The sequence below is a fragment of the Pelecanus crispus genome, chromosome 5, assembly GCF_030463565.1.
Source record: "Pelecanus crispus isolate bPelCri1 chromosome 5, bPelCri1.pri, whole genome shotgun sequence".
Taxonomy (NCBI): Eukaryota; Metazoa; Chordata; class Aves; order Pelecaniformes; family Pelecanidae; genus Pelecanus; species Pelecanus crispus.
Window position 1 is genome coordinate 17142976 of NC_134647.1, and position 26660 is coordinate 17169635.

The 26660-nt window shown below is 38.0% G+C and overlaps 2 protein-coding genes across 2 annotated transcripts in view; both read right to left on the reverse strand.

Moving 5' to 3' along the window:
- Positions 1 to 3541: 3541 nt before the first annotated feature.
- CYP27C1 (cytochrome P450 family 27 subfamily C member 1) lies at positions 3542 to 25514 on the reverse strand. The gene is made up of 9 exons (XM_075710129.1): positions 25176 to 25514; positions 20252 to 20442; positions 18376 to 18575; positions 15627 to 15836; positions 13754 to 13917; positions 10247 to 10413; positions 9364 to 9442; positions 8182 to 8385; positions 3542 to 5475 (listed from the first exon to the last, which is right to left on the reverse strand). The coding sequence occupies exons 1-9, from the start codon at positions 25512 to 25514 to the stop codon at positions 5359 to 5361; spliced, it is 1671 nt and encodes a 556-aa protein (XP_075566244.1). The 3' UTR covers positions 3542 to 5358.
- Positions 25390 to 26660, reverse strand: part of ERCC3 (ERCC excision repair 3, TFIIH core complex helicase subunit) — a 31800-nt gene continuing 30529 nt past the window's right edge. The window contains exon 17 of the mRNA XM_075710123.1: positions 25390 to 25422. The gene's annotated coding sequence lies outside the window, so the exon portion shown is untranslated. The remainder of the gene's footprint in view (positions 25423 to 26660) is intronic.

The window sequence follows — 26660 nt, forward strand, 5'->3', positions numbered from 1 at the left end:
CAGTGAAGGACTGAAATTTACAATGGTGCCTGAAACAAGGAAAATATCCCCCTCAATTATTTCCTGCCTTCTTTACTCCTATCTCATCTAGATTGTAATGTCTTCGGAGTAGGAACTGTCTTTATTTTGAATTCTGCATGGTAACAGGCAGAGTGTCAAAGCTCAATGATTAACAAACTCTATTAAAGATAAATTTCAGCAGAAGGCATACAGGACTGCAAAGGCTGGATTGTCTCTAATGAGGCCTACATGAAACTTTCGACACTGTACTATTTGTTATATGCAAATTTCCATTTTAAGCATGTGGAAAGGATGAACACAGATTGAGCACATTTACACATACAAGGGCTAAGAGTCCTTGTCAAACAAGTATAACAGAACTCCTCTATCTTTAAGAAGCTGTAGTAAGTACATTGCTTTTAGCTATAGTTGGTTGGGGTTTTTTTTCTTCATAGATACATAATCACTGACTTTCACTAAGGAACACTATAAAGGCAGCACCATCTAGTGGTACCAAAACCACAGTGTAGTATTGTCAGCGGTTTGCTTACGAAAATTACTTCGAAAACCATAGGGGAAACTCTCAGATTAAATTATTTTTAAGATACCCACATGCCATCTACTCTTTTTTTTAATTCAGCATGAACATGAATAAATAATATTTGCAAGCTCTGGGTATACATTTACTTATTTTCTTTGAAAGGGAAAAAGATATGTGAATGTGTATATCAATCACAGACAAAATATTTTCCTTTTTTTTGTGCATATATATATATAAAAATACATATTCTTAAAATGATCAGGTATTAAAATAGTTATTACTCACACCTTCCCATCTAAGTTTATTATTTACTACTGCTGGTGTAAAATTTAGATGAAAACCTATATATGAACAATAAATATAGAGCAACTTTGGACCTCTTCCCTAGTATTTTCCAACACACATTCCAGGGAATCATAGTTTATATTGCTTCAATATATACAGTCCATGACACGGACAATCACCTTGCAAAAATCAGAAGGGTGTAACATGTAACACCAGTTGGATTTGTCTTCCACAGTGATTGTACTAGCATATGTATTTACATCTGTCCTAAGTAGCTGTAACAGTGCTATAACTATAATTTGGTAGCATTTTAAATCATCTTAGCATTTGCTTTTCACATGACCCTGTAAATCCTCCATTGATGCTTCAGGAGGTGAAAACCCCTCCAATGCATCTGCCTTCACGGGAGCCTGCCAGTGCAAACTAATGTCGTTCTGGAACGCAAAGAATTAGTGCTTTGTTATATCCCTTCAGTCTTTCTTGGGACATGCACAGGGGAAGTTTGGCATTACCAAAGATGTAAAACTTTGGTAATTATATGATAGCATTTTTTTAAGCTATAAACATTATCTGACAACATAACATAGGAAGGAAAAAACTCAATGATCAAAACCAGTAGTGGCCTTTGTTTTGGTTTTTTTAGTATATGGTGGAAGTTGCACACACATCAGGCACCCAGACTGCTCTTGCCTCATCCCATTTCTCTCACCCTCCCCATCCTCCCTGCACTCCACAGCTCACCTCTCCAGTTCCTCAACTTTGATCTCATGTATGCTTTCATACATTATCCATTTGTATAGCCCCAAGCCCTCTGCTCTACGTGGCCCTCCTACTCCCCTTGCCCAGTCCTCTGCATGACAGCACTCTTCTGTTTCTAGCTCCAAACACAGCCCCAGTGCCTACTTCTCTCATGTTCACAGCTGCCAGGCATGCTACTCTCCATCTTCACTGCCACATCAATGCTGGGGTATTTAAGGAGCTCATAAGTTTCATTCACCACTGGCATACAACTTTGCTGGAGTTGTGACTACTTCACCATTGACCTCATAGATTCTTTCCACGCCTATGTACCTACAACAGAGTAAGAAAAAATGGAAAATAGACTGACTGAATACAGTTAAGCAAACTGAATATAGTTAAGCAATCACTTTATAGAATTCTTTTCCCCATGCTCCATCATTTCATGGCTGGTTGGAGAATTTTTTTTTTTTTTTTGTCTTCACCATTTCTCACAGTAAATTTATTCTAAACTCTCATTCTTCTGACAGCTTGAAACTTTCTACACCAGTTTATTCATTGCTAGCTGGTGACACTTGTTTTGGGCAAGCATTGCCCTTTACCTTAAGGAGTAAACTCCTTAACTTGGAGGTGTTTGAAGAGAACATTTATCTCCTCTCTCGTCACCTTTCTAGACTAAGTATGTGAATATTTTTGAGGATACATTTAGTCTCTTGCAGACATCCACGTTTCCGCTACCTGCTATCTAATCCAACAGGAAGCAGCATAATCAAGCCAGCACAGTTTTGTGTCCAAAGAAACAAGTTCTCCTAAGCCCATGGTTACAGAGCTTCCAGATGTGCCAGGGCTTGATCTGCAAGCTTGTGGTCTGCTTAAACCACAGGGAGGCAGAGCAAAAAGCATTATAGTATAACCCTTTCTCCACTCACAGAAACTTTATTAACCTGATAATCTTAGTTGCCTTACCTGTTCAAATCAAACTTCTTGAACACATAACCACACTGTGCATAGCACCTAAGATGCAGTCTCACCTATTCTTCCCCAATCTCTATCAGAGATATCTCATACATTCTAGGCTGTATTTTTCATTATTCCAACACACTTGCAATTTCTAGTCATCTGTGATTACCTAGGTCTTCCTCTACATATTTCATTTTCAACTGGTGAGCTCCTCAAATAAATTCTTTTTATTCGATACATACATGTCTTTTGCTATTAAATTCCATCCCATCTCTCTTAAATTCTGGGTCGTTTGTTTTTTGGTTTTGTTTTGTTTTTTAAATACTTTATGCCTTCACTCTTCATATCATTAATACTCCTCTATGTATTAAGCAATTATCATTAATCAAAACATTACATTATAATCAGTCCTAGGGTATTTCTTGAGTAACTTTGCCAGTAACTCTCCTCCAGAATGACAGTACTCTTAATGTAATATTCTCTCTCTTTCAGCCAGATCATTACACACCTTAAATTCTTGTATGAATCCCCATCTTTTCTAGCTGAACTAGTAATTTCCCATGTAGCAGTGAATCATCCAGTTCTATCCAACAAGTTAAAAACTTTTAAGATGCTAAAGAAAACACAGTTATAAATAGCAATTAAAATGAGAACCAGGACTTGTAAATTCTGTATAAATATTTTATTATGTATAAAAGACAACTTACATGTATAGATGCTCTATTAAAACAAATCACAGGCTTTGTGTTTTCATGAAAAGATTTAAATGCTTTAAAGAGCATTTTAGAATGTCTCTTCCCTCTTCTACAGTGCTGTATTACTCGGGGACTGATAGCAAGTAGCAAATACACTGCAACATAGCAATGGCTGGTGTTTCTAATGATGCTATGACAATGGAGAAGGAGGGCACCATACAGATCCAAATTTGGTTCTGTGTTTCCCAAGGCAACAAAACCAGAGTTATGCAGTCAAATCTGCAGACTTTTAAACAGAGTTTTGCAAAACATCTCCTTTGGGATGTCAGACAGCTTGGGCAAATACAACTCTCTTCATTCTATTTAAGATGGGGGCAATTGGAAATAACAATGGGAAAGAAAAAAAAAATAACGTGAAGCATCAGAAGGCAAGTTCATTCAAGGAAAAAAAAACCCTCCACAGATTACCTGTTTTTCTTATAGTACATATATATGCTTAATACAGGACTAATATTTTAAAGACATCATGTAAGCATTTAATCTTCTCACAGATCATAACAATTTTGTTTAATGTTTGTTTAATGTTATTATTTTATATACGAGATCCATACAAAGATTTTTTTTTCTTTTGTCAAGACCTTGAAAAGGCACTACAAAAAGTAACCAAAATAATACAATGTGACTGTAATAGTTAGCTATGTGGAATTTCATGTACACCATTAAAACTACAGTGTGTTATTTAATTTGTAACCTGTCTTTGACTTCTTATAGCTAGATAGGCAAAGAAAAATGTTGTCATTATAAAAACTGAGTTGCACAACTTTTTTCTAACTCTGCGTATGTCTGAAAAGTTTACCATTATCAGTGTGTAACAACAGTCAGAGCCTGACATGTAAACAGTTAACTATACATAATTACACAGTTAATGTCATATTAGGATATGCAGGTTTGAGCATTGTTCAAGGCATAACATGGTCCCAAGGTATAAGGTTTCTTTCAAAAATGAGAACTAAAGTTAGTGCAGTGATACTAAAGTTATCTAAAGTATCATGCAAGAGAGACTTTTCTGTTAGATGTCATAGGAAAAATAAAATAATAATTTAAAAAAAACCTTTCAGGTGTCCACTCTTTGTATTAGACACTAGATAGTAAAAAAAATCTCCAGATACTTCAGTAGTCACATTTCCATTCTACAGAGGCAACTGTGCACCTGCCTATGTGTTCAGCATGTTACAATGGGAAGTTTCCAGTTCTTGCTGTTGAAGAACTGTGAAGACAGTAGTATTTTAATTAAATCACAAAAATGTAACAGCTACTTCATCTTTATTATTTACATTTGGTTTTGGCATAATATTAGCTAGAACAGTGAAAGTGGCTTGTGCTATTCCACTCAGCTTATGCTTTGGTGATGAGGACAATGTCTGGGTTCATAACTCTACAATGTGACATTTAAACTTTTAAGATTTATATATTTTTTTAAATTATACAGAAATGTTTTATGGGGATTATGTTTTGATACATTTTTAATTGTTTTGTAGAGCCTAAAGAAAGTGACATAAACTGTATTTTTTCTACCTTTACTTTTCATAGTACTGTATTAATTTTTTAATACATAGAGAGTAAATGTTTTTACAGACAAGAGGAAAATTATCTCATCATTTCAATGTTAGGTGGAAAGTTTTAAAAAACACTGGAGGACAAGAAACAGGAAAACACAAACTCATAAATGCAGCTAATCTGCACATATTATATAGTAATCCTCTTGCTCTCAAATAGACTCACTGAGTAGTTGACTTTTAAGACAAAGCAGTGTAACAAAACCACTGAATGATACCAACATGTCTGAATTTAATTTTGGGGTTTTTTCAATGTATGTGTTGGTATCACTAGAGATTTTTCAAGGTAAAGGGAAATTCCCAGTGCAAGAAGGAATTTTTTTCAGTATATATTTTCATATGTGTAATTATCTATTATAGGAGAGGTAATTTCTCTTATGTACTGCTAGAACTAAGGCAGAACATAATACTTGATCATTTTGCCAAATACCTACAAACCAGAGAACAAGCATGATTAAACATCCATAAGATGCAAGTTTGTTCCCATGAAAAATCACACAAGTATTTCCAAAACATTTGAGTCTCACTTTCTGTCAGAAAATCTCACATTGATGGAGTTTCCAGGAGTCAAAAGTCCATGGGTTTTGGCATGAACTGGTTCAGTTTTGGGAGAAATTTTGATCTCAAAATTCTGAAGCAACTGTGAGGATAAACAGGACAAGTATTAGAAAAGCTGCAAAATTACAGATGAAGATTAGACATTGGAAGAGAGAACATAACAGACTGTCACAAACAAAATTTCTGTTGCCAATTCTGTGGAGTCTAAGTGCTATGATTCCCACAAAGGAAAGAAAAAATAGTTGTTACAAGATTATAGTTAAAAACCTTCCTCTTCTGACTGAGGGGGGACTGAGCCAGTCCTTTCTGAAGAATTTCCACACAACTAGATTAAACACTCTGAGCTATCAAAGAAACTAAGGTCTCTTTCAAACCTTGCGAGCTTCTTCTCTATGTGGTTTTGATTTCAATTTCTTTAATATAAATCAGTATGTGCAATTATAAAACAAAGCAATAGAAGAGTCCCAATCCCATCACACACATTTCTCTTCCTGGGCAGAAGGAAACAAAACAAACATGAGACAGCAACTGTCCAGTGCACCAAGTGAAACAATCATAATTCAAGGAGTCAAATATTAGAACTTCTCTTTAACAGAATCACTATAATTCAATCACACACATTCTCTACACATTAAACCTCTATTTCCATACACTTAATGAAACTGAGACAATCAGTTGCAGACATAAATCACAGAAATCGTGGACTAAAACAAACTTCAAGAGATTTATCTCGCCCATTTTGAATCTGAACATAGAATACCTCAGCTACTTTTAAGCTTTCAAGAAGGAAATACCGCAACATCCTCAACTTTTCCTAATATTAAATCTCAAACGCTTTTTCCTATAAACTAAGCAATCTTCTCCTTCTCCTAGTAAGCATGATGAACAATGCATTATTCCCCTATACGTAACTACCTTTTCAGTGTTAGATGTTTGATCAAATTTTCATCTCATTCTTCCCTTTTTCAAACCTCTCATTCTTGTTATTCTCTCTTCCGCATTTCCTCCAATTTGACTATATTGCCCTTAAAAGGCACCAAACAGGGTCAGTTGCGTATCATTGTCTAGATGAGGATTCACCAGTGTTTGGTAAGACTGAGTAATTTAGCTCCTCTTTCTGACACACAACATACTTGTTAATACTGTTGATATACCCAAGAATTACACTGCCTTGTCAGAATCAGCATTGTTATTGTTGACCGATTTTTTACTGTATCCCTCCAGTCTGTTTCTATGGTACTAATAACCCAGCCAGGTGGTCAGCAGTTTGTATTTCTGCATTTGATTTCTTCTCAAGAGCAGTAACTTGCAACTGTCCTTAGTGAACAATTTTGTTTTGATTCTGGAACATTTCTCCCTTTTTTCTCAACTCTATATTCACACCTCTGATTTTAACTTAATTCACATCAGCTTGGTATCCTATGCAAACTCTAAAAGTATTCTCTAATCCATCATTTACACTATTAATGAAAATACCAACCTAAATCAAATGCAGGACAGACTCTTATAGAATTTTAATTAAATGCTTTCCCAGTTCAACAGCAAATATTTGACAGCTACTGCCTCCAGCTATTTCTTTTTCCCCAACCAGTTGTGCATGCATTTTATAGGTACTTCCATCTGGAACAAATTTTATTAATTCAATTGTGAGAAAAATGTATAGGATGTGAAAATACTTCCTGAAGTCAGAATACATTACTTATTTTATATCCACCACATTAGGTAAGTGACCAAGTCAAAGAAAGAAATCAGACTGGTCTGAAACAATTAATCTTTGATCAGCTCCATGAGTTTTTATTTTTAAATCACTTAAATAGCATCTCAATGCATGTAAGTAGGCTGTGTGCTATTTTGTTCTAATTTCTTTCTAGAAAACAAAAGCAGGGTTTCTATTACTTCTCTGATCCTCCTTTTCAAAAAGATGCAAGTATGTTTGTTTTATCCAGCCCCCTGAGAGTTATCTCACTCCGAGTTCCGAAAGACAGATGCTAATTGTGCAGATATTGCTCTAGGAGTTTACTTAAGGAAATTCTAAGGCAAATTCAATCAAGGTTTGCTTTGAATACATACAATGGGTCTAAATATTTTTACAGTTAAGTACCATAAATAGTTTCCAAATCTTTGAGTGTCGTTTGCATGGTCTGAGCTCAGTGTTTGAGTTAAAGGGTCTCTTGTAAATGACAAAAAACTTAGCAGCTGTTGGGAAAGCTTTCTTTATGATATGAAACAATGCAAAAAAATATATATCAATAAGTACTGACTACTTACATAACTATAAATTATGTATATCTAAAATGATAATAAATTTGGAAGAAAGAACAAGAAGGGACAGAAAAACACAGAACATAGACAAATTCTACTATTTGTCGTAACACTGTGGTCATTACAAGGATATAAAAACCTTTTTACATCTTTGTAAAGTACTGAATTCTTTGCAACTAAAATACTGAAAACTGAGCAGGTAACCATTCTAATGCACATTAAGGCAGACTTCCAGTTTGCTTACAAAAAGCTTCTGTACTAAATCCATATATTTCCTTAACAATCTTACCTTTAGTTCTACTTCATTTGTACTATAGAGGATTTTTCTTCTGCAATGTAGTTTAACTAGTATGCTACATTTCAAGTATGATTATTTTCAATTTTTTAAGCCTTTGCAGGATGAGTATGCTAGACAACACTCCAAAACAAAGTTTTTGTGCGCTGTAAGATATCCAGAAATTATATACATAGAAAAGAATCATACCAATATATTTTTCTTCTTGTAATGCTGTCACATAGTTCTAACCTGAATCAGTGCAAGATGAATTTCCAGCTCTGCAATTCTTTTTCCTATACAACTTCGAATGCCATAACCAAAGGGGATGGAACCAAAATTGTCTACTCTGTCCAAATTATCTTTCCTCAGCCAGCGTTCAGGTTGGAACTCATTTGCCATTGAGAAATTTTCTTCGCTGTATGAAGTAGTATAATGACAGAGTGCCAGCTGCGTCTGAGGAAATAAATGATATTTATATTTATATTTAGCTAACTCCAACACACATAACAAAATAAAAAAGCATTTGTAATTACTGTAATTACTGCAATATGAGGTGATAAAAATTAAGTATCTTTGAGTAATTCTATAAGAAAAAAGGATACCTAGAAAATCAGATCCCCTTCTCAACTGGTCAAATGAAATAATCTTCAAATTGTTTTAAATGTTGCTGGATATATTAGAGAAGATGCAGTCACAAGTATTGGGGATTGTCTCAAAAAGACAGTATGAGAGAAAGGGAGAAGAGAGATACAAGACAATGGAAAAGGAAAAAAATGGAGGATGAGAAGAAGAAAAAAAAAACCACCTCAGGAAAAAAACCAGTAATAATTGATGTGATGATGTTTCCAAATAAATTCAGGGGGAGGAAGGAGGGGATGTGTGTGGAATAATAATTAAAGTAGTATATTAAGAATTAAGAATCCTGACTGTTTTAAAGCTACGTTGCTCTAACACAGAAGCGCTGTCATTTAAATTAGAGCCATACAGTTCTACCATTATTTCTGTGTAATCTTTGACTAGTATAAAGCAAAGATTCATAATTTAAAAAGGAAATTAAACTCTTTCTACAAAGGGAATTAATAGGCAGAAAATTAGAAAACTGCAAGAATAATGAATGTTTTTTTCATCCAATTGTAACACTGCACAGAGATGTTATCAGTAGACTCCACCCTCAAGAATATTAAGCACAAGTCATGATGGTAAATTTGATTAGCAGGTGAGGACCCAAATCTAAAAAAAACCAACAGCAACAAGTCAATTACAAAATCCATTTCTGTCATATAAATAGGTATTACTGAAATACTTTCCTCTTACTGCTCTGGCTTGGTGAAATCTTTTGAAATCAATGAAGTGGTTATGTGTTGTAACAAATCACATTTCATACACAAAAATTAAACTGTGTTCTCTGCAGAGGACTGCGATAGAACCTACCCCTTTAGGTATCAAGTATCCTCCAACGATCAGGTCTTTTTGGGTTACTCTTCCATTTCCTGGCAATACTGGATATAACCTAGACACAAATATTTATAAGAAGTTCAACAGTAATAACTAATACAACTTAAAAATTTCCAATTTGCATTCACAAATATGCAGTATGAATGCAATATGCATTCATAGCAAAAAGGTTTTTCAAAAGTACAGAACACCTTGGAGATTCAAAGACCTTGAATCATCTGTGAGAATATGATTAATACCTGAGAAAAGTTATTTACTAGTAACTGGAGGTTGAGCTATTTGGTCTATATATTTATTTGCTTTAAACATGTACAAACGTGCAACCAGCTGGTCAGGTCAAGCTGGAGACATTTTAGCACTACTGAGAGCTGAAAAAGCCTTGTTGATGCCTTCTCTAAAATCCTCTTACTCCCCTCACCTCACTATGAACATTTGGTATAAACATATTAAAAAAAGCATGTCACATGCCTTCAATTTAAGTCAAGAAGCTTAAAATAATTGTAGTGGCACTGCAAAGTACCACTTTGCAATAATGTGTGGGGGAGGAGGTTGTTACACTCCATCATGCAGACTAATACTTAAAAGGAAAAAAATCAAGCTTTCAATTACCTACCTTAACAGGCATGTCCTACAAATGTGATACTACTTCTACCATACTTAAAATCATTAAACATTATATAAACAATTATATTTCATTGTTTGGGCATCCTTGGGCACAATACTGCTACAATAAATAAAAGCAGAAGCAGCAAACAGCAGTTACAACAACTAAACACAACCATTAGCATGGACTCAAAATCCATTACAACTACATGGAATTAAATTTTTTAATTAATGATTGCAGTTGTCTGCTACTTACCTCAAGGTTTCTTTCAGCACAGCTCTAATCAAAGGCAATTTTGGGACATCATGAGCAACAGGAACTTGGTCTTTCCCCAGCTTATTGACTATTTCCTCATAAACACGTTGTTGAACCTCAGGGTGCTTTGCCAGCAAGTACGTTGCCCAGGTCAAAGTAAAAGAAGTCTAAGGAAGAAACCACAACCATCATCATCATCAAGTCCAACAAGATTAGAATAAAAATAATTGCAAGCCAAGAAAAACGATCAGTTTTCAACTACGTGTTTTATACGATTAAAGTTATAAAACAGACGAGCAATGATTCACATCTGGACTCAGTGGGATGTTGTCAGACTTCACCATCCCCTCCTTCATCCCTTTTCCATCTAAAACCTCCCCACATATCAAAACAACCCATGCTGATATTTTCCCAGTGAAATATTAAAAAGCAACAGAAAAAACAAATCAAACAAAACTACATAAACAATACTGAAATATAAAGGCTCTAAACAGCAATGGATTAAGTTAACTGTTAGTTTTCAGTATGTTTCACCTTTCTTCCCAACAAAAACATTTCACAGGAAGACAATACTACTCGGAACATTACCAAGCCCTTTTAAGCATATGGTGGTCTCCTCATAGCATCCACACAACAGAACTGATATTATCACTGCTAAGATTATACTTTGCCCTTTGATAAGGAATGCTACACCACAATTGGCACTTTCTACCTCTTGAAAATTCCCACTTCACTGAAATTCAGCATCCTATTGAAAGCTTTCTTAGGGAAGCTCAAAGAGGAGCTTATGTATCTAAAGTGGCCCCAAAATGTTAAAATATACCCCCCCCCCCCAATTAATGATTCTAATAATCATTAAGGCTCCAGAAAAGAGGTACTGTGTGAAAAATCATTTAAAAATATTTTGTCTGAAGGAATAAACAGACCACAAGGCAGAATACAGTTCAACTTTGAGCACAAGGTGATTTAAAGGAACCCATCACCTAATCTTCTTTCACCTCAGCTGAAAAAATTGCACTTCAGTGCACATTTGTGGTTTAGGATACACTCTGAGAGCATGAACTCACTCCATCTGTATGAACATGGAACTAAGTAGAGTATTTCAACTCTTTATTTGTGATCCAATATTTACCATTCATTTAACCATGAGTCCCTGTGTTTAAGCTACCTGGATTTCAGGGACTATTCCATTCAAATACTAGACAGAGTCAGGACATTTTGCTTCTACTGTCAGCTGCACCCAAGACATTAAGGTTAAGCAAACGGCCTTACCTGAGGCCGTTTCCCTCACAACCATCACTGAAGGCCAAAAGTTAACCATGAAAAATGTGTTTTCTGTGTTCCTGAGTAAGTATGGCAGAGGAAGTGACAATGTAATAATTCTGTGCCTTACCTGTGTTGTTCTTAGTATCTTAGAGCATTTAAGCGAGAAAAATTGTAACCTCTACCCTAATTTTCTTGAATTATTTTTAAATGTATTTTTTTCAACTTGTATAACTCAGACAACCAGTTTCACTTTCTAAGCAGGGAACAGTTTTATTTTCAGCTTCCCACTCATTGGCACAGCAACGCTTAAGGTTACAAACAATGTATGGGTAAAAAAACCAACTTCTGGAAATTTCTTATTTAGGGCTTACATTTAAGATCAATTTAGAATGCAAATTCATCATGATGGTGACCTTTTGTGTCTTGTCTTCAAACTGGGGTATAATACTAGAAGTATAATTCTCAGAAACTTTCTTTTCCTTTTTCTTCTTGTGATATTGAGTGGCTGTCCCTTGCTAAAATGCAACCCTGCCCAACTCCTCTCAGAGCTCAGAGGAGCTGGCAATTGTGCCAGCTGTATACAGAACTTCTCTGATATAAACACTTTTTCTTCCCAGGTTCCCAGCTCCTTCATGACCCCTTAAAAATTAGCACTGTTCCAGGGACAGCCAAAATGCTTTGTAGCCAAAAACTGCCTTACAATTTTGTTGAAAACTTTTATAATCTTCTAAACCTCTTTAATTTTCTATGATAAAATGAGATCTCAAGTGACAGCAGTAGGGGAAAAAAGGTCCCCTCAATTTCTGTCTTGTACTTGGAAATGAGGAAATCAGAAGTACCGTCCTCTCACAAAATGATTGTTGCCAGCTGAGAAAGCTGAGTCAAAGGGAAAGAAAAACTCTTGCTGGCATGAACTTGAACACTGCCTTTTTAGTTTAATGAAAACTCTCTCACACACTAAAAATGGAAAATTAAGGGTCTGAAAGATTAGAAAATGAATGGGATGAATAACTGTGCTTTACTTAAGAACCAAACATCAGAAAGCTTTCCAAACTCACAAGCTCTTGGGATATTTAACCAATGGAATAACCCTCAGCGCATAAATAAGCTTTACATATGCTCCTTATTTTGAAATTCAAAAGTATTGCTGTTGGGGGTTTTTTTTTGTTTTCTTTAGAAACCTTACAAACTTTCTTAAATGAAAAAAATCTGAATTCAATTATCCCGAGAGTTTTTTTTTACTGAAAGGCTACTTCACTTTTTTACTTATTTTAATCTTTTCTACTGTAAGACTATTAAACACAGTCCTACACAGCACTTTCTCAAATTAATATAGATTTCTTTTAAAAAAAATGCTTATTTACAATAATAGTGTTCATTGATATTCTACTTAACTCCATATACATTGTATATACAATACAATAAATAATTTTTATCCTTTCTTATCCTTTTGATTGTCATGCTGTCATCAATACTAAGCTAGACTGATTTCACATGACAGGAATAAAAGGAGGGTAAGATATATACATGACCTTAATGTTTCTTCAAATGCTGTAGACGACACATCAGAATAAGGAAACATGGCCACTTAAAATGCTTCACCAGATGTTAACACACCTCGTACACTAACCTCATTAATGCTGAGCCCCATCACCACACCTCTTGGTCTCAGACTGGCTGTATGTTGCCAGCACAAGCATGGGTGGCGAACTTATGCCTTACCCACATTAGTGCTGGCTAACACCCCCCTCCTAATGGACTTCAGCACAAACCAGGTATCTGATCCATAATGTGTGTCCCAGCTGATTTAATTAGCCATATGTAAAAATCCTTTACCAAATTCTACACACGAATTTATTGATCAATTTTTTTCCACTAACTTTCAGCAGCCTTTTCTATTGTGGTCTACCTAAAGAAGTACAAATACCTACCTGATGTTCAAACCAGGAAACGAAGACGTATGAAATTCAAGCTGAATGTAAAGAGAATTGTTATTTTATCCATTTAATAAACTGTGGAACTGACTCCCAAATGATGGGTTCCTGTAAACCACAGCTAGAACAGAACAACACTGACTTCATTCTAGTAGAGAGTAAGTGATGTAACTATTTTCTATCATTTTAAAGATGCAATGACTTAAATGTATCACAAATTATGTCAACATAACCCCCCTAAACATAGCTGCAAATGGTACTGGTTTACAAAAACAATTGTGCACAAGAAAAACAGTAACAAGCTTACTGTGTCCACTCCTGCCAGAAGCATTTCAGTCATATTGGCATAGATCTCTTCCAAAGTAAGTTCCTTACTCACTAGGAGGTACGTAAGTAGCCCACCATTTACTACTTCTCCTTGGTCCAGCTGAGACTGAATAGCCTTCAATTTGTTGTCAACATGGATTTGACCTTTGGGATTCAGAAAAACTGTTAAGCCTCCATTTTTATTTTTCTGCTGGTTCCATTCAGTAATGACATTTCCCCCTTACACTACACTATATAGCCATAAAAAGACAAAATATTTGAAACTACTTTCTCAGGGAAAAGATAATAGAGTGGTGGTGGAGGTCCTTGGGTACTCACGGTAGGGAAAGACAGAGCTGACAGGAACCTTGGCAGCTCACAGCATGGGAATGCTGAACATGAGGAAAGGACACAAGAGACTATAGTTTCTGACTGGGAGTGAAGGAAGCTCAAGGTCAAGTTTTTACGCCCACCTGGCTTGTTTTCTGATGACTCTGCAAGAAGTGGTGAATTCTGCAGAGCATGCTGCAAGTCAGCACAGAGTGGCTGCTACAAGACAATAGCAACAACCAGAAGGTCAAAGCCACAGAACAGAATCACAGTGAAGACAAAGATGAGGAGCATCAAGTAATGACAAAAACTGAAAAACTTCAGAGAATGATATTTTGAGCAATTTCCCCCACAGTCCCATTTAGACTTTAGTGACTACAAACAGCATCTTCAGTGAAACAAGGGCTTTAAACAGAAGAAAAATCCTCAGAAAGTTAATGCCTCGCAGAACGATCTTACAAAAAAGAAAAAAAAAAATCAACATGTTCCTTTATGAAACCTACACAAACGCACACATCACATCAGCGATTCTCACCATTTTCACAAAGGGATTAGGCAAAGAAACAGCATAACAAGTTTCAAACGGAACAAATTCCTCAAGAACAGTTTTTCAGCTGCTGTTAGGATAAAGCTGAAGTCTGCTGCTGTTTTTAACCCACAAAAGAGAACAAGAGTGCTTTATCATGGGAAAAAAATTAAAAGCAGCAGTGTAAAAAAGTACAATTCGCAGAAAACGAACCTGTATCAGCATTAAATGCATTCCCTAATGCCTACTGTAGGTACAGATCAATACATACTAAAAATTAAGCATATTAGGCATAAAGTTAAGAAACTAAAGAATCTAATCTCAAGAATATGTACACAGACCTACCTAGACAAATAGTGATAATAGAATAAATTTAAAAATGCATGCAGCTTTCTAACATTAGAGAGGGAAAAAGAGTTCATGTTTTTTTAAACACTCCAGAATATTAAAAAAATATATATTTCAAAGACAACTCCTTCTTCTTACATACATTAAAGCTGATTAAGTAGCCTGGAATGCTTTATTCACAAAAAAACCCATATTGTAGTACAGCAGTGTACTTCCATGTCAACTTATGTGCTTGTATGTGTATATATAAACTTCACAAATAGTTTAAACATCCTTTAACTTTTTAGAGAGTTTTAGTGGTGATTATTTGTCAGAGTGCCTGACTGAAAACTTGTTGAAGTCAACAAAACGACCCTCATTAAAATTTGAGTGGCTTAAGATAAAGCCTTGGCAAAGAACTCAGACCTGGAGTGAGGACTGTGTGCTGAAACCAATGAAGACAAATAAAGAAACAGCAGTATGAAATAGGGGACTATTTAAAGTGTACTGGTAAAACTTTTTTTCAGTAGAGTATTTTTTGAAACGGTTCCCTTGGCCAGTCTGAGTTTAATATGAAACTTACTTCTACCACAATGTCTTATAATTTTAGAAGAGAAATGCAGCAAGTCCTGTTCAAACACACACAGAATCTGCAGAAATACAGCTGAACTTTTCTACTACTAAATCTTACTAAATTTGAAGAGTCCATCCCAGGATCTGCAGAACTCTCTCCAGGGTTTTGGAATAAGTGGACGAAGCCATTTGGGAATAGCACCTGCATACATAGTGGTCTTAAACATACTAAACATCAACTCCAGAGCCTCAATATATTCAACAGTCTGCTGTGGGATGTTGTTTTCCAGGCAGCCCAACCGGGATTCATACAGAATAGTTGCCACACCTGCACATATGAAATCAAAGAATTTGCTATACACATGCATATATACATTTTAATAATTTAGGAATTATAACGCTAACACAATGGAACTACCTTCCACAAATGTTCAGTTATCACTGCAGTTGGGAGCAGGTACAAGAGAAATTTAAAACACAGTAAAAAATCCCAGCTAAACCTTGTAGCGAGACAGTGGCTACTATGTCAATAAAGCTCAGCATGAGAAGACAGCCCTGAATTCCACCACAAGTAAAGCAGCCCTCCAGCATGTTCACTGTGTTTTGCACTGCACCACGAATCCTGAGCCTGCTGTCGTGGCTTCTGAACACACAGGGACATACAAGCCCAAAGACATTTCTGATAACTGGTGATAACGCAGGGGGTTCTAGCAGCGGCTATGCCTTTCTTCGTCATAAGCTGGCAGTAAATGAATCATGAGTATGCATGAATGGATAAAGAGCTTGCACTCTAGACAGTAATTTCACTGCACACAATGTACTCCATGTGGCCCTGAAAAACAGCAAGTGCGTGACGCTGTTCCAAGTGACAATATTGACTCGTCTCTGGTTCCTGACTTGCTATAATTTCCTCATATGTTTTGTCTGCAGTACTGCAGTGATCCCTACCAGAAATACCATTTCTCCCCCCCTAAAGAACAGTACTTTATATATATATTTTTTTATTAAATTATTCTTATTCCTCTCAACTCTGGACCATTTCTTCTGTTTATCAAGTTAATACTCATCCATTACTGTCCCTGCAATCTGTCAGCGCAGTTTCTATAAAGACAGCCAAATTATTAAATATTAGACAGAACTCAGCCAGAAACTGGAGTTAGCCAAATGTTCTCCCACTTTGACAGCAAACCATTTTTAATTACTTTCTGAACACAGGTTTCTAGCAATTTTTCCTCCCAACTGGCAAAATCTAGATCATATTACCCAGTTTATTTATGAATATATCACACAGTACAGTACAAAAAGCATTCCTATTATCAAAATAATCGTATTAAATGATTTTTCTAAAATCCAGTGGGGCAATTAGATAATTTAAAAAGGCATTTAGCTAATTTCTCAAAGCGATTTGCATCAAATCAAATGTTTTAAAATAAGTTTTCTGCTTTTAAATTCATTAGTTAACAGTTTGTCCACATCTTTCCAGGAATTATTAGAATAACTGTTAACTAGATAATTAGAGTAACCAGTATATTAACACTCTAGTCTCTTTTTTCTCTGTTTCTCCTATTAAAAACAGGTACAATAGATATGATGTTTAACCTTGATCTTGCCCTCCATCAAACTCACCATAAATTCTCAAGTGTGTGTGTATATATATAAAGAAACTTTTCTTTTCCCCTGTTCTTTGCTTCATATTTCTTCTGTATTTACAAAAATAATTTTAAAATCTGGCTATTTTGAACTCACTCTTCCTTCCCTAATTTTCCTCCCTGGGGAGATATTTTTCTAAGCCTTTTATTTCCCTTGTGCCTCTTTCAGCAACTGCTAGTTCCTATGCATTCTTTTGCTCTTTACATGGTCTTTTCAAAAAAAATCTTACACATTGGTTCCCTGAGCAGTCGACAGCATAAGTTAATTAAAACTGCAATTCATATAGGAAATAAGTGCGTGCCAGGCACAAGTTATAATTGAAAACCTAAAAGAATGTGAAGAATTTAAACCAACCCATCAGCTAAAGTGAAGCGAATGCTATTTTTAGACATTATTAATGTAGAACAGACTCAGGTTAGTTTACCAAACAGCTATCTTCATAGGTGAGCAATTTGGAAGTTCTTGCAAATCTCAAATTATTCAGCTGCCTGTCAGCAAAGAGTACCAATGTTTTTAAAAGGCACTACATAAAACAAGATCAGGTTGTATGCAGTCACTTACAGGAATGCATGAAATATGAATCACCATTAGATTTCTCTAAGAACACAGGAAATTCTGTACCAAGTCAGGCTGGAGTTCCATTTAGCATTCCATTAATGGTAGCCAGTGGCAGATGATTTTAAGGCAAGCATAACAATCCCACAGTTGGCATGTGCAGGCAGGGGAAAGCAGTATCTTTTCCCACATTAAGCTATGAACAGAATTTAGATACATCACACAGGGACTCCCAACCTGGAATTTGGCCAGTGTATTGTTAAATTAACATGTCTTAGAAGTCACACTGTTAGAAGGTCAATGCCCTTATTCTTGAGAAATTAATACAGAAATACAGAGTACTGAAAATGCTCAGGGCCTTGACTGTACATTTTACCTATATACCAGCATTTCCACAGGAACTGTCCCTTAATACAAGGTATCATCTCTTTGGACTCTACAAAGGAATTCTAGTGATATCTACTGCACTAAGTAGGAAGACACCTGAATGCAGAATATCAAGCTCCGCTTTTCAGATTCATCACAATGGGGCACTAGTCATTTGACAAAAATGCCTAACCATAAGCACACTGCTTTACATCAGTTTTCTTTATATACATATAAAGAAATATATATATTATATATTTATATATAATCCATCTGTTATACAGACTGGGGCTTACCTTCCATTGAATACTTGAAGAAAAGGTTGTTAACATTGCTCACTGTTTCCCCATCATCCTCTTGACTTCTGAGGGTGTGGATTCTTTTAATTAAGTCTGCAATAACTTCATTGACTCCTTCAGAGTAAACAGCCACATCTTTGGGTTTCAGAATTTTTTGCCTCAATACACTTCTCATTTTTAGCCATTGTTCCCCCTCCCTAGAAGAAATTATTAATAATGTCTATATGCAATTCTCCTTAACAATCATTAGCTGGTTAAGAACTCCGCAATGAAACTGTTTATGATTTTTCATCTCAAATAAAAGCAAGTGGTGAAATGAAAATTAAGATGATAATGTATATTTGGTATTATGCTCCTACATTTTTATTCTGTATTTATTGCATATCCTCATTAAATTTCAGTGTTGCAACACGCATGCACATCCACAAATCAATCTTTGGTCTGAGTGACAGAACTTGTCCACTCAGTGTTCTGAAGTTGACAAGTGTCTCTATATTAGTATTTTAGTAGTAGGTAACACAAGAAATTTGCAAAATTACCTTACTGAAATTACTTTAAATAAATATTTGAATGGACAGTCCACAAAACTGCTTTTACCTAGAACTGGTGCTTAATTACCAAAGGTATCACATCCAGATCAGAGAAATCAACAATCTGAGCTAGCACCATAAATGCCATTACTGATACATCACTTTCAGTTACCCTAATTCTAAACCCTCGAAGTAATAGGATAGCAGACCTAGCTACAGAGAAACAATTTACAGCTAGATTCTCCTTTTGCTGAGCTATGTATTGAAATTTTTCTGCTGAAGACTAAAAATCTGAATTGTAGCATCTGCACACTTTATACGAGTAAAGTATTTGGCAACAGTGTTCCAGGGATATCTTTCAATTCCTTATGAAGACAGGCAATTGCCTTTTTTGCGTTTATTTTAAATTGCTATGTAAGTATTTCCCATTAAATTTTTTCACCTGGTGCAATGCTGCTGCAAGGTACAGAAACTTACTGGCCAGCAGAAGAATTTAATCTCTTTAACAGACATTCTCTGACTATCTCTTGATTTAAGATCTCATTTCACAAAATATCAAGCAACTGTTAGTTTGACTCTGAACTGCAGCTTAAGATTTGAGTCTGCAGTGCAATACATAATGCCTTTTGCCACCATGAAAGAAAGAGACTGACTGTGACTCAGGAAATTAGTTTCCCTCTAAATAAACATCCTACGTCAGTGGGAACTGTGAGTAGTTCCCAGTGGCAATTAACCACACCCACACACACTGCCAGTTTATGCAACCTTTAAAGACAGATAACTCTTCTAGAATCAGCCACGTACAAAAATAACTGCAAGGGGATGCACTACAATGTGAATTTACCATACGGTGACTTCTCTGCATTAATCTACTGAGGGGACACCTTGGTGAACAATAAAGCTAGAGCCAACCTGAGCCAACAAGCCCACCCAGCACACTGCCAACTGGCTGCAACAGTTTAGATCTGAAGCAATAAACTACATTTGTGCAGTGCTGTGCCAAAGTTAGTAAGCCCTATTCTGCAATGCTGCTTCCAGGTAAGAGAGTCAGCTCAGACATCTCTAGTTTAATTTTTGTGTATGAAATGTGATTTGTTACAACACATTCCCCAAGAATGTTTTTATGCAAGGTAGCTTACTCCACATTCACACTACAAATCATGACCACCCCTTTGAAAATTTACAGCAGAACAGACAGTTTACCATAAATTCCTACCCTCTTCCCTCCACTAGACATACAAATTTCCCCACATAGAATTCCCAGATAACATGCACAGTCCTTCAGAAAAATCACTGAACATTTACAAGAAAACTTAAGAAAACGAAGGAGTAACAAAACTTACGCAGAAATAAGTCCTGTGGCTCTCCCTCGTAAGTCTCTGTATTCCTGCCAGGATTCCATGTTAGCTCTTTGTGGTGCTCTACCTTCTGCCCGGAGGACTTGAGCAACCATATCTCGATCTGCAATGGATACAACAAACTGGGGACCAAAGTGAGACTTGAAGATCTTTCCATATTCCTGAGTGTGTTTTTGCTACAATATCACCAACAAAGAGAAAGAGAAGTAAAGTATTACTAAGGAAAAATAACATAAAAGGAAACTGACAATTTGTCATACAGTGAATCAATCTATCACATCTAGAACTTGATCCCCAGCCTTCCAGTCAAGGAATGGTTTGAAATGTTAGGAGAAAGCATCTAAGCATTAACTGTGAAATATTCACATGGCAAACAGAGAGGTCACGCCATTCAGGACCTCTGACTGAAAAGACCCAAAGCTCTAAGGCACAAAGCGTGAGTGAAACCAAACACTGAGAAGATGAAAGGACCCGGGCAACTTAAAAACATGTCTCTTCAGATCAAACAGGTTAGAAAGAATTTCTGAAAAAATTAAAAACATAAATAGGCTGAAATTAACAGTATAATACAAAGATATAATAATTTACTTTTGATGTCTTTTGTAAATAAAGACTTACTCTACCATTTTATTCTTTACAAAAAACTACTTTTTCTCACACCTAACCAAGAACGATGACACCATAGCAGCCTAGTGAGAAACTGTGTTTTGGGACAGCTTCATCAGCCGTGAAATTCAGAATGACATACGTTAATTCTGCAAAAGGAAGGAAAAGTTGAGGTCTTATTCCTGCAGTGAGGTTTATTTAGCGTCTGATCCACAAGTTGTACAATCCAAGCTGGAGACAAGCAACTAACATTTAAGTAAGATGATAAGAAAACATTCAATTATGTATAAAAAGAAACCCAAAAGTTTTCCAGTAAGATTGTGCTATCACTATCCCATGAAATCTTACTGATTACTTCAAACAAATTTCATACTGACATGGTCATGAAATGAAACACCCAACTCCCAGGAATGCAATTGGAGTAGAGGTACATCATCATTTTAGGGGGCAAAGAAACCCCAAAATTGCAAAGGAGTTGTTAAAGAGATATTATTGGGACTTTAGATTTAGGAAAGCTTTAAATTTTAAAGCCTTTATTTCAGGTTCAAGTAGCAAGACAAGTTAAACTGACCAAAGTTTAATGCTGACACTTTACCTGCATCTAAAGACATCTGCTTACAGAGTTATGTTTATTATAAATCAAAGATGTTGGATACAACTACACTAGTGAAATTCTAGTGTTGACCCAAGATTAACTTATGAGAAGTATTTTTTCAATCAGTCATAGTTACAGAGATGAATTGTTTAATTGCCAACAATAAATTTAAGATACAAGAATCGCTTTTCAGCATATGCTACCAAGTGCTTATTAAAAAAATGTATCTCTTTTTGCCTGGTTTCCAAATAAAACAAGAGTTGTGCAATTGCGGTCTCTGCCAGTCTCCTCTTAACTACTTTTGGAACATGGTGGCCAATTTCAGTCAAGTTGAACAGTTAAAGGTCTCCTGCAATTATATTCTTACCATTTGCAAAAATCAGCACCTGGATCCAAATGAGGCACACATATTAGTCACCCCAATGAGGGAAATGCTGCAGTAGGAACTCGGCTGTTATCATTTCTGCTTGGTCTGCTGCTAGCCAAACACCACATGCAGACCAATGTACAAACAAGCACTCCCAAACCCCAAAGTATCTTTCACTCTGGAGATATTTTAGGGATATTGAAACTGGGCTTGGAGAGAATTGAGAGCATGAGTCTTTAAAGAAAAGCATGAGTTGGGAGATAAGCGCTGCAAGGAAAAGGCAGTGGGGTGAGGGGGATACAAGTCACCAGTTACAAAAACAGGTTCAACAAATTTTGCTATTTATGGTGCAGGTTGTTTTTTCCACTGATGGTGAGGTTTACATGGGAGGATAGACTTCAACAGAAAATAAACCAAGTGTCGAACCATCCAGTGAAATAAATGAAATATTAGCTTTAAACCAGAAACGGACAAGGACAAGGTATGTGGACATCTCTTGCCTGCAACAGAATGATGCTCAGTGTATCAACTTCATGTTTAAAGAAATGCCCGGAATTTCTCTTCCATATTTTCTATCACAGCATAGGTTTCCTTTCCCTTGTTCCAGACCTTAAAAATACTACATTTTCATGTCTCACATACCACTCTCACACCCGACATTCTTTCATACATCATAAATTCAAACTGCCAGCATCCAAACCCTCCCCCCACACCTTTATTTTCTTTATACTTGCATAGCACTGATGAGACAAAAGAGATCTAACCCCATGAAGTTAAAAATACTTTCCTTTTGTCATAATTCTGTAGGCATTACTGCTTTGGCCAGGACTAACTGGAATCGTGTTACTGAGAACAGAACCTCCTTTGTGAAAAAGCGCTCGGCTTCCCCACCCCTTCTGCCTATAGCATACGGATATGTGTGTGCACCAAAGGACATTGTTTAAGTAGCTGTGCTGGTTACCAAAGGGTTTCAGATTAATTCATTCCTGATGTTCACTGTATTGTTAAATTTAACAGACTGTTATTAATCCAGTTAATGCCTCTTTGCATCCAGCGTGTACGCAAGCAGGGCATCCATGATTTGTAAAGTGATTTTTGAGACTCTAAACAGAATAAAAACTAGTATCGTATTACAACTCCTCCTTATCCTTCCCCCTGCTTTCCTTTCTCTCAGTAACATTCATTAAAGAAAACTTCCGTACCAGCTAGTGAAAAGCATATACTATTTAGGTTGCTTGTTATTCCTTTTAACACTCGAATAATTTTCACTTGAACAATTTTCACTGTTTTGACAGCGAAAGAACAGTGAAAGCTTGAATTCAATGGCAGTATTTTTTTAGTGTTATGAGACTATGGTAAGTGCCTCTCAAATTCTGTGCACCACCACAGAGGTAGAGAAAAAAAAGAAATACAATGCAACAAAAACCTTTAGCAATCATAAAGTTTCATCTCTGTGTGTCTTGGTTAGCAAGCAATTAAGTTGAGCAATTCATCATCAGCAATGTAGTTTGGCTGCCATCAAACACAGCACAGACTGAGGAGCCTAAAACTTCTTTTTAGAAATCTCAGTGACAAATAGGACAAAGCCAGACGTGATTTTCTTTTTTTTGTTGTTGTTTCCTGCTTCTTTCTGGTGTTCTTAGGCCCTTTGTAAATCCTAACTTCTGAGTTTTGATCCTCAAACCATTTAAAGTTCTTTCCTGTTCTGTTTGGTTTCCCTTTTCTGTTTTTATTCCCCTCTTCCTCTTTTTTTTTGTATTTCAGTGATTTTCAGGCAGTGAACCTCTTGGGATTGTCTGTGAATCCCTTCCTAGCGATCTGGGAAGGGTCACTACGAAAAGCAAAATAATAAATGCCACATTTGCGGTATTCCCAAAGAGATCTGTACTGCCAGCAGAAAGCGTTAGGGATCCGCAACTGGAAAAGGGTGGAAACCACCGCTCTGCTCCCTCAGACACAGCTGCTCACTGTAGGGTCACTTGGACCACATGGGGAGGGGGCCCCAGGAGACGCACTGTGGCTTTTTAGGAATGAAAGCCACATGTTTGGCCAAGCAACCAAAAAAACCCTCATCTTTGGATAGAGGCAGCCTTACAGCACGAGCGCTGCCCACGCCAACGCCCAAGGAAGGCTGCACAGAGGAAGGCGGCGCGTTCGCCCCGCTCCCGCTGCCCCAGCACCGAATTCCGCGCTGCACCCACCCGCGCCGGGCGGAGGGAGGCAGCGGGCACCCCCCGGCCCGTGGACCGCCACAGCGGCCGAGCTGCCCAGACCACAAAGCACAGTCCTCGACCCCCACCCGCGTCCAGGTTGATTTTACCGCCCCCCGCCCCGCGGCGTACTCCAGAGCCGCCATAAGCCAGGTGAGAGGAGCGGCTCTCCGCCCTCCCTCCTCTCACCCCGCCGCCATCAGGCGCCGCTTCCCGCCTCGCCTCCCCTCCCCCCCGCGAGCCAGAGGGGCCGCCGGGCCGGCGGGAGGGGGGCGGGAGGGGGGCAGGCGAGGGCGGACAGCGCCCACCGCCACCCTTGCCCCCCGCCGCCACCCTTGCCCCCCGCCGCCCCCGTTCCCTCCCCCGGGAAGGTTTCAAACCGCCCGCCTCCTGCTGAGGGGAGCGGGGCGGCAGCCGGGCCAGGCGCATCCACCGCCCCCTCAGGGGACCTATATATGCGAAGTGTCTTTACGTGAGGGGAGGCCGGGGTGGAAGCGAGGGTGGGAGAGACAAAATGGACCCTGGCCGCGGCAGAGGAGCGCCGGGCTGAGCTGGAGGACGGCGAGCGGCGGCGCCCCAGCCGCAGCAGGGCTGAGGCGGTCCCGGCTGGAAACCGCCCAGGGTGCCGGCGCCGCCTCACCTTCAGGGCGGCTGCTGCCGTCCGGCCTTCGAGGGAAGCCCGCGTTTCCCAGCTCTGCCCGCCGAAAATTAAGTCCTCTGTAAGTCTGTGAAACAACCCAGTTAAAAAAGATGGAATTTTTTTTTTTTTTGGCTAAGGCACCTACCTAAAAGTACCTAAAAACACGAGAAGGGGGGAGCTCAAAGGCTGGGGCTGGGGCGAGGCGGTCACCCCGCGTACGAGGGGAAGGGGGGAAGTGGGGAGCAGGCCGCCGGCACGGCTCGCAGGCCGCGTAGGCTCCTCGCCGAAACAAAAATGCCGAAACCTCCAAGTGCTACGGGGGGCTGAAGGGGGGGATCCCCCGAACCCCGACTCTAACAGCGGGAGCGCGGCGGTGAGCAGCGGCGGTGCTGGTCACCCGGTGGCTAAGCGATGTTTTGTGAGGGGAGAAAAGGAAAGGTTTAAGTAATCCTGGCGTGAATAGAATATTAAAACACCCGAGTAAGCTGTACCTGGATTTCATGAATGCGGCCGAAGCCGTCCTTCCAGAAGAACTCGTAGAGATTGTAGAGGGTGTTGGGTCCAGGCATTTCTTGCAGGCTCTTCACCCTGCCAAGCTGGTGCGGGGTGGGCTTCAGCAGCTCCCCTGGGCGCCCCGAATCTGCCACCATCTCCTCGCCTTTGTTCTCTGCCGCTGCTGGCGAGTTATTCTGCACCTCCAGAGACTGGCTGCTGGAAAGTTTGGGCAGCTGGTGAAACCTGCCGACGAAAATTGCATGGTAAAAGTGAGTCCTCTCAGCTTCAAGCGTCTGCTTGCATTTCATTGTCAAAACTCTTGTGAAGAAAGCCATGTCGTTTAACTTCAGAAAGGTCCACTTTTGCTCCTGCAGCTGCTTTTTATTTGGTTGCTCTTTCTTCACTGCCTGCTTTAACTTCTACCAGCAGCACTTCTCCAAACTCTTACTGCATGAGCATCAGTTTACACAGACCATTATTTAACGCTCCCTCCCCTAGGGCTGGAAAACGGGGGTGGGCCTGGGATGAGACTTGAATAGAACGAACCTATTATTTTGTATAATTCAAACCAGATAAATCTACCCACTAAGCATGCAGACAAAGTTTAGTTTTCCCCCTCTTTTCCCCCACTGGTTTGGCAAAAACTTCACATAAGGATCATTCCATCTTTCTCCTTCATTAAAAAGGTGGGTTTAGGGCTATTTTTTTCCGTGGCATTAATTCATTCCCACATGTTAGAAAATACTGTATTTCCTGCAAGAAGTCCTCTTAGTACCAATCATCATCCTGTAACATATATGGAAAACATTTCTGCAGCCACATACAAATAGCAATGGTTTCACACAGTAACCCTACAAACAGTTCCTGTAAATCACAATATCCAGGGATGTTATTTGTATTGCAGAATGATTTATCTTTTGGACAGGATATATACTCCATAAGCAGCTTGTGTCAACTTTTGTAGAAAATAACCAGTGCCCTGTAACTGTATAGTGTTTCACCACAGTTTTTCCTCAGTTCGGCTGCATAGATCTATAATTGCACACAAAGAACTTGAAACCTGTGTATCAGTTTGTTTTGCACAATTTCAAAAATGTTTGTGCTGTCTTCATACCTATTTCTGCATAAATCTGGAGGTGTTAGTGATAATCTGTAAAATGTTGATTAGGTTCAGAAATTATGTGGAAGAGACCACCTTGGTTTTAACTGAATCAGAAGCTCAGGTAAAACTTGAGGACAGAGGAACGTCTCAAGGAAAAGCCACATTTCCAGAACTTAGTTATGAATAAGCTGCTGGAAAAGTAAGCCTGTTGAGCTTCAAAGTTATTTGCCTTTGTTTTCCTTCGTTTATTTTTACTTTTTTTACATTTATATTTTTGAGGCCGCAATCCAATTAAGGTTTGTGTACATGCTTAATTTTACCACTGATAACTCCACTAAAATAAATCTACCTCTGAGGTTAGACATGTGCATCAGTCTTT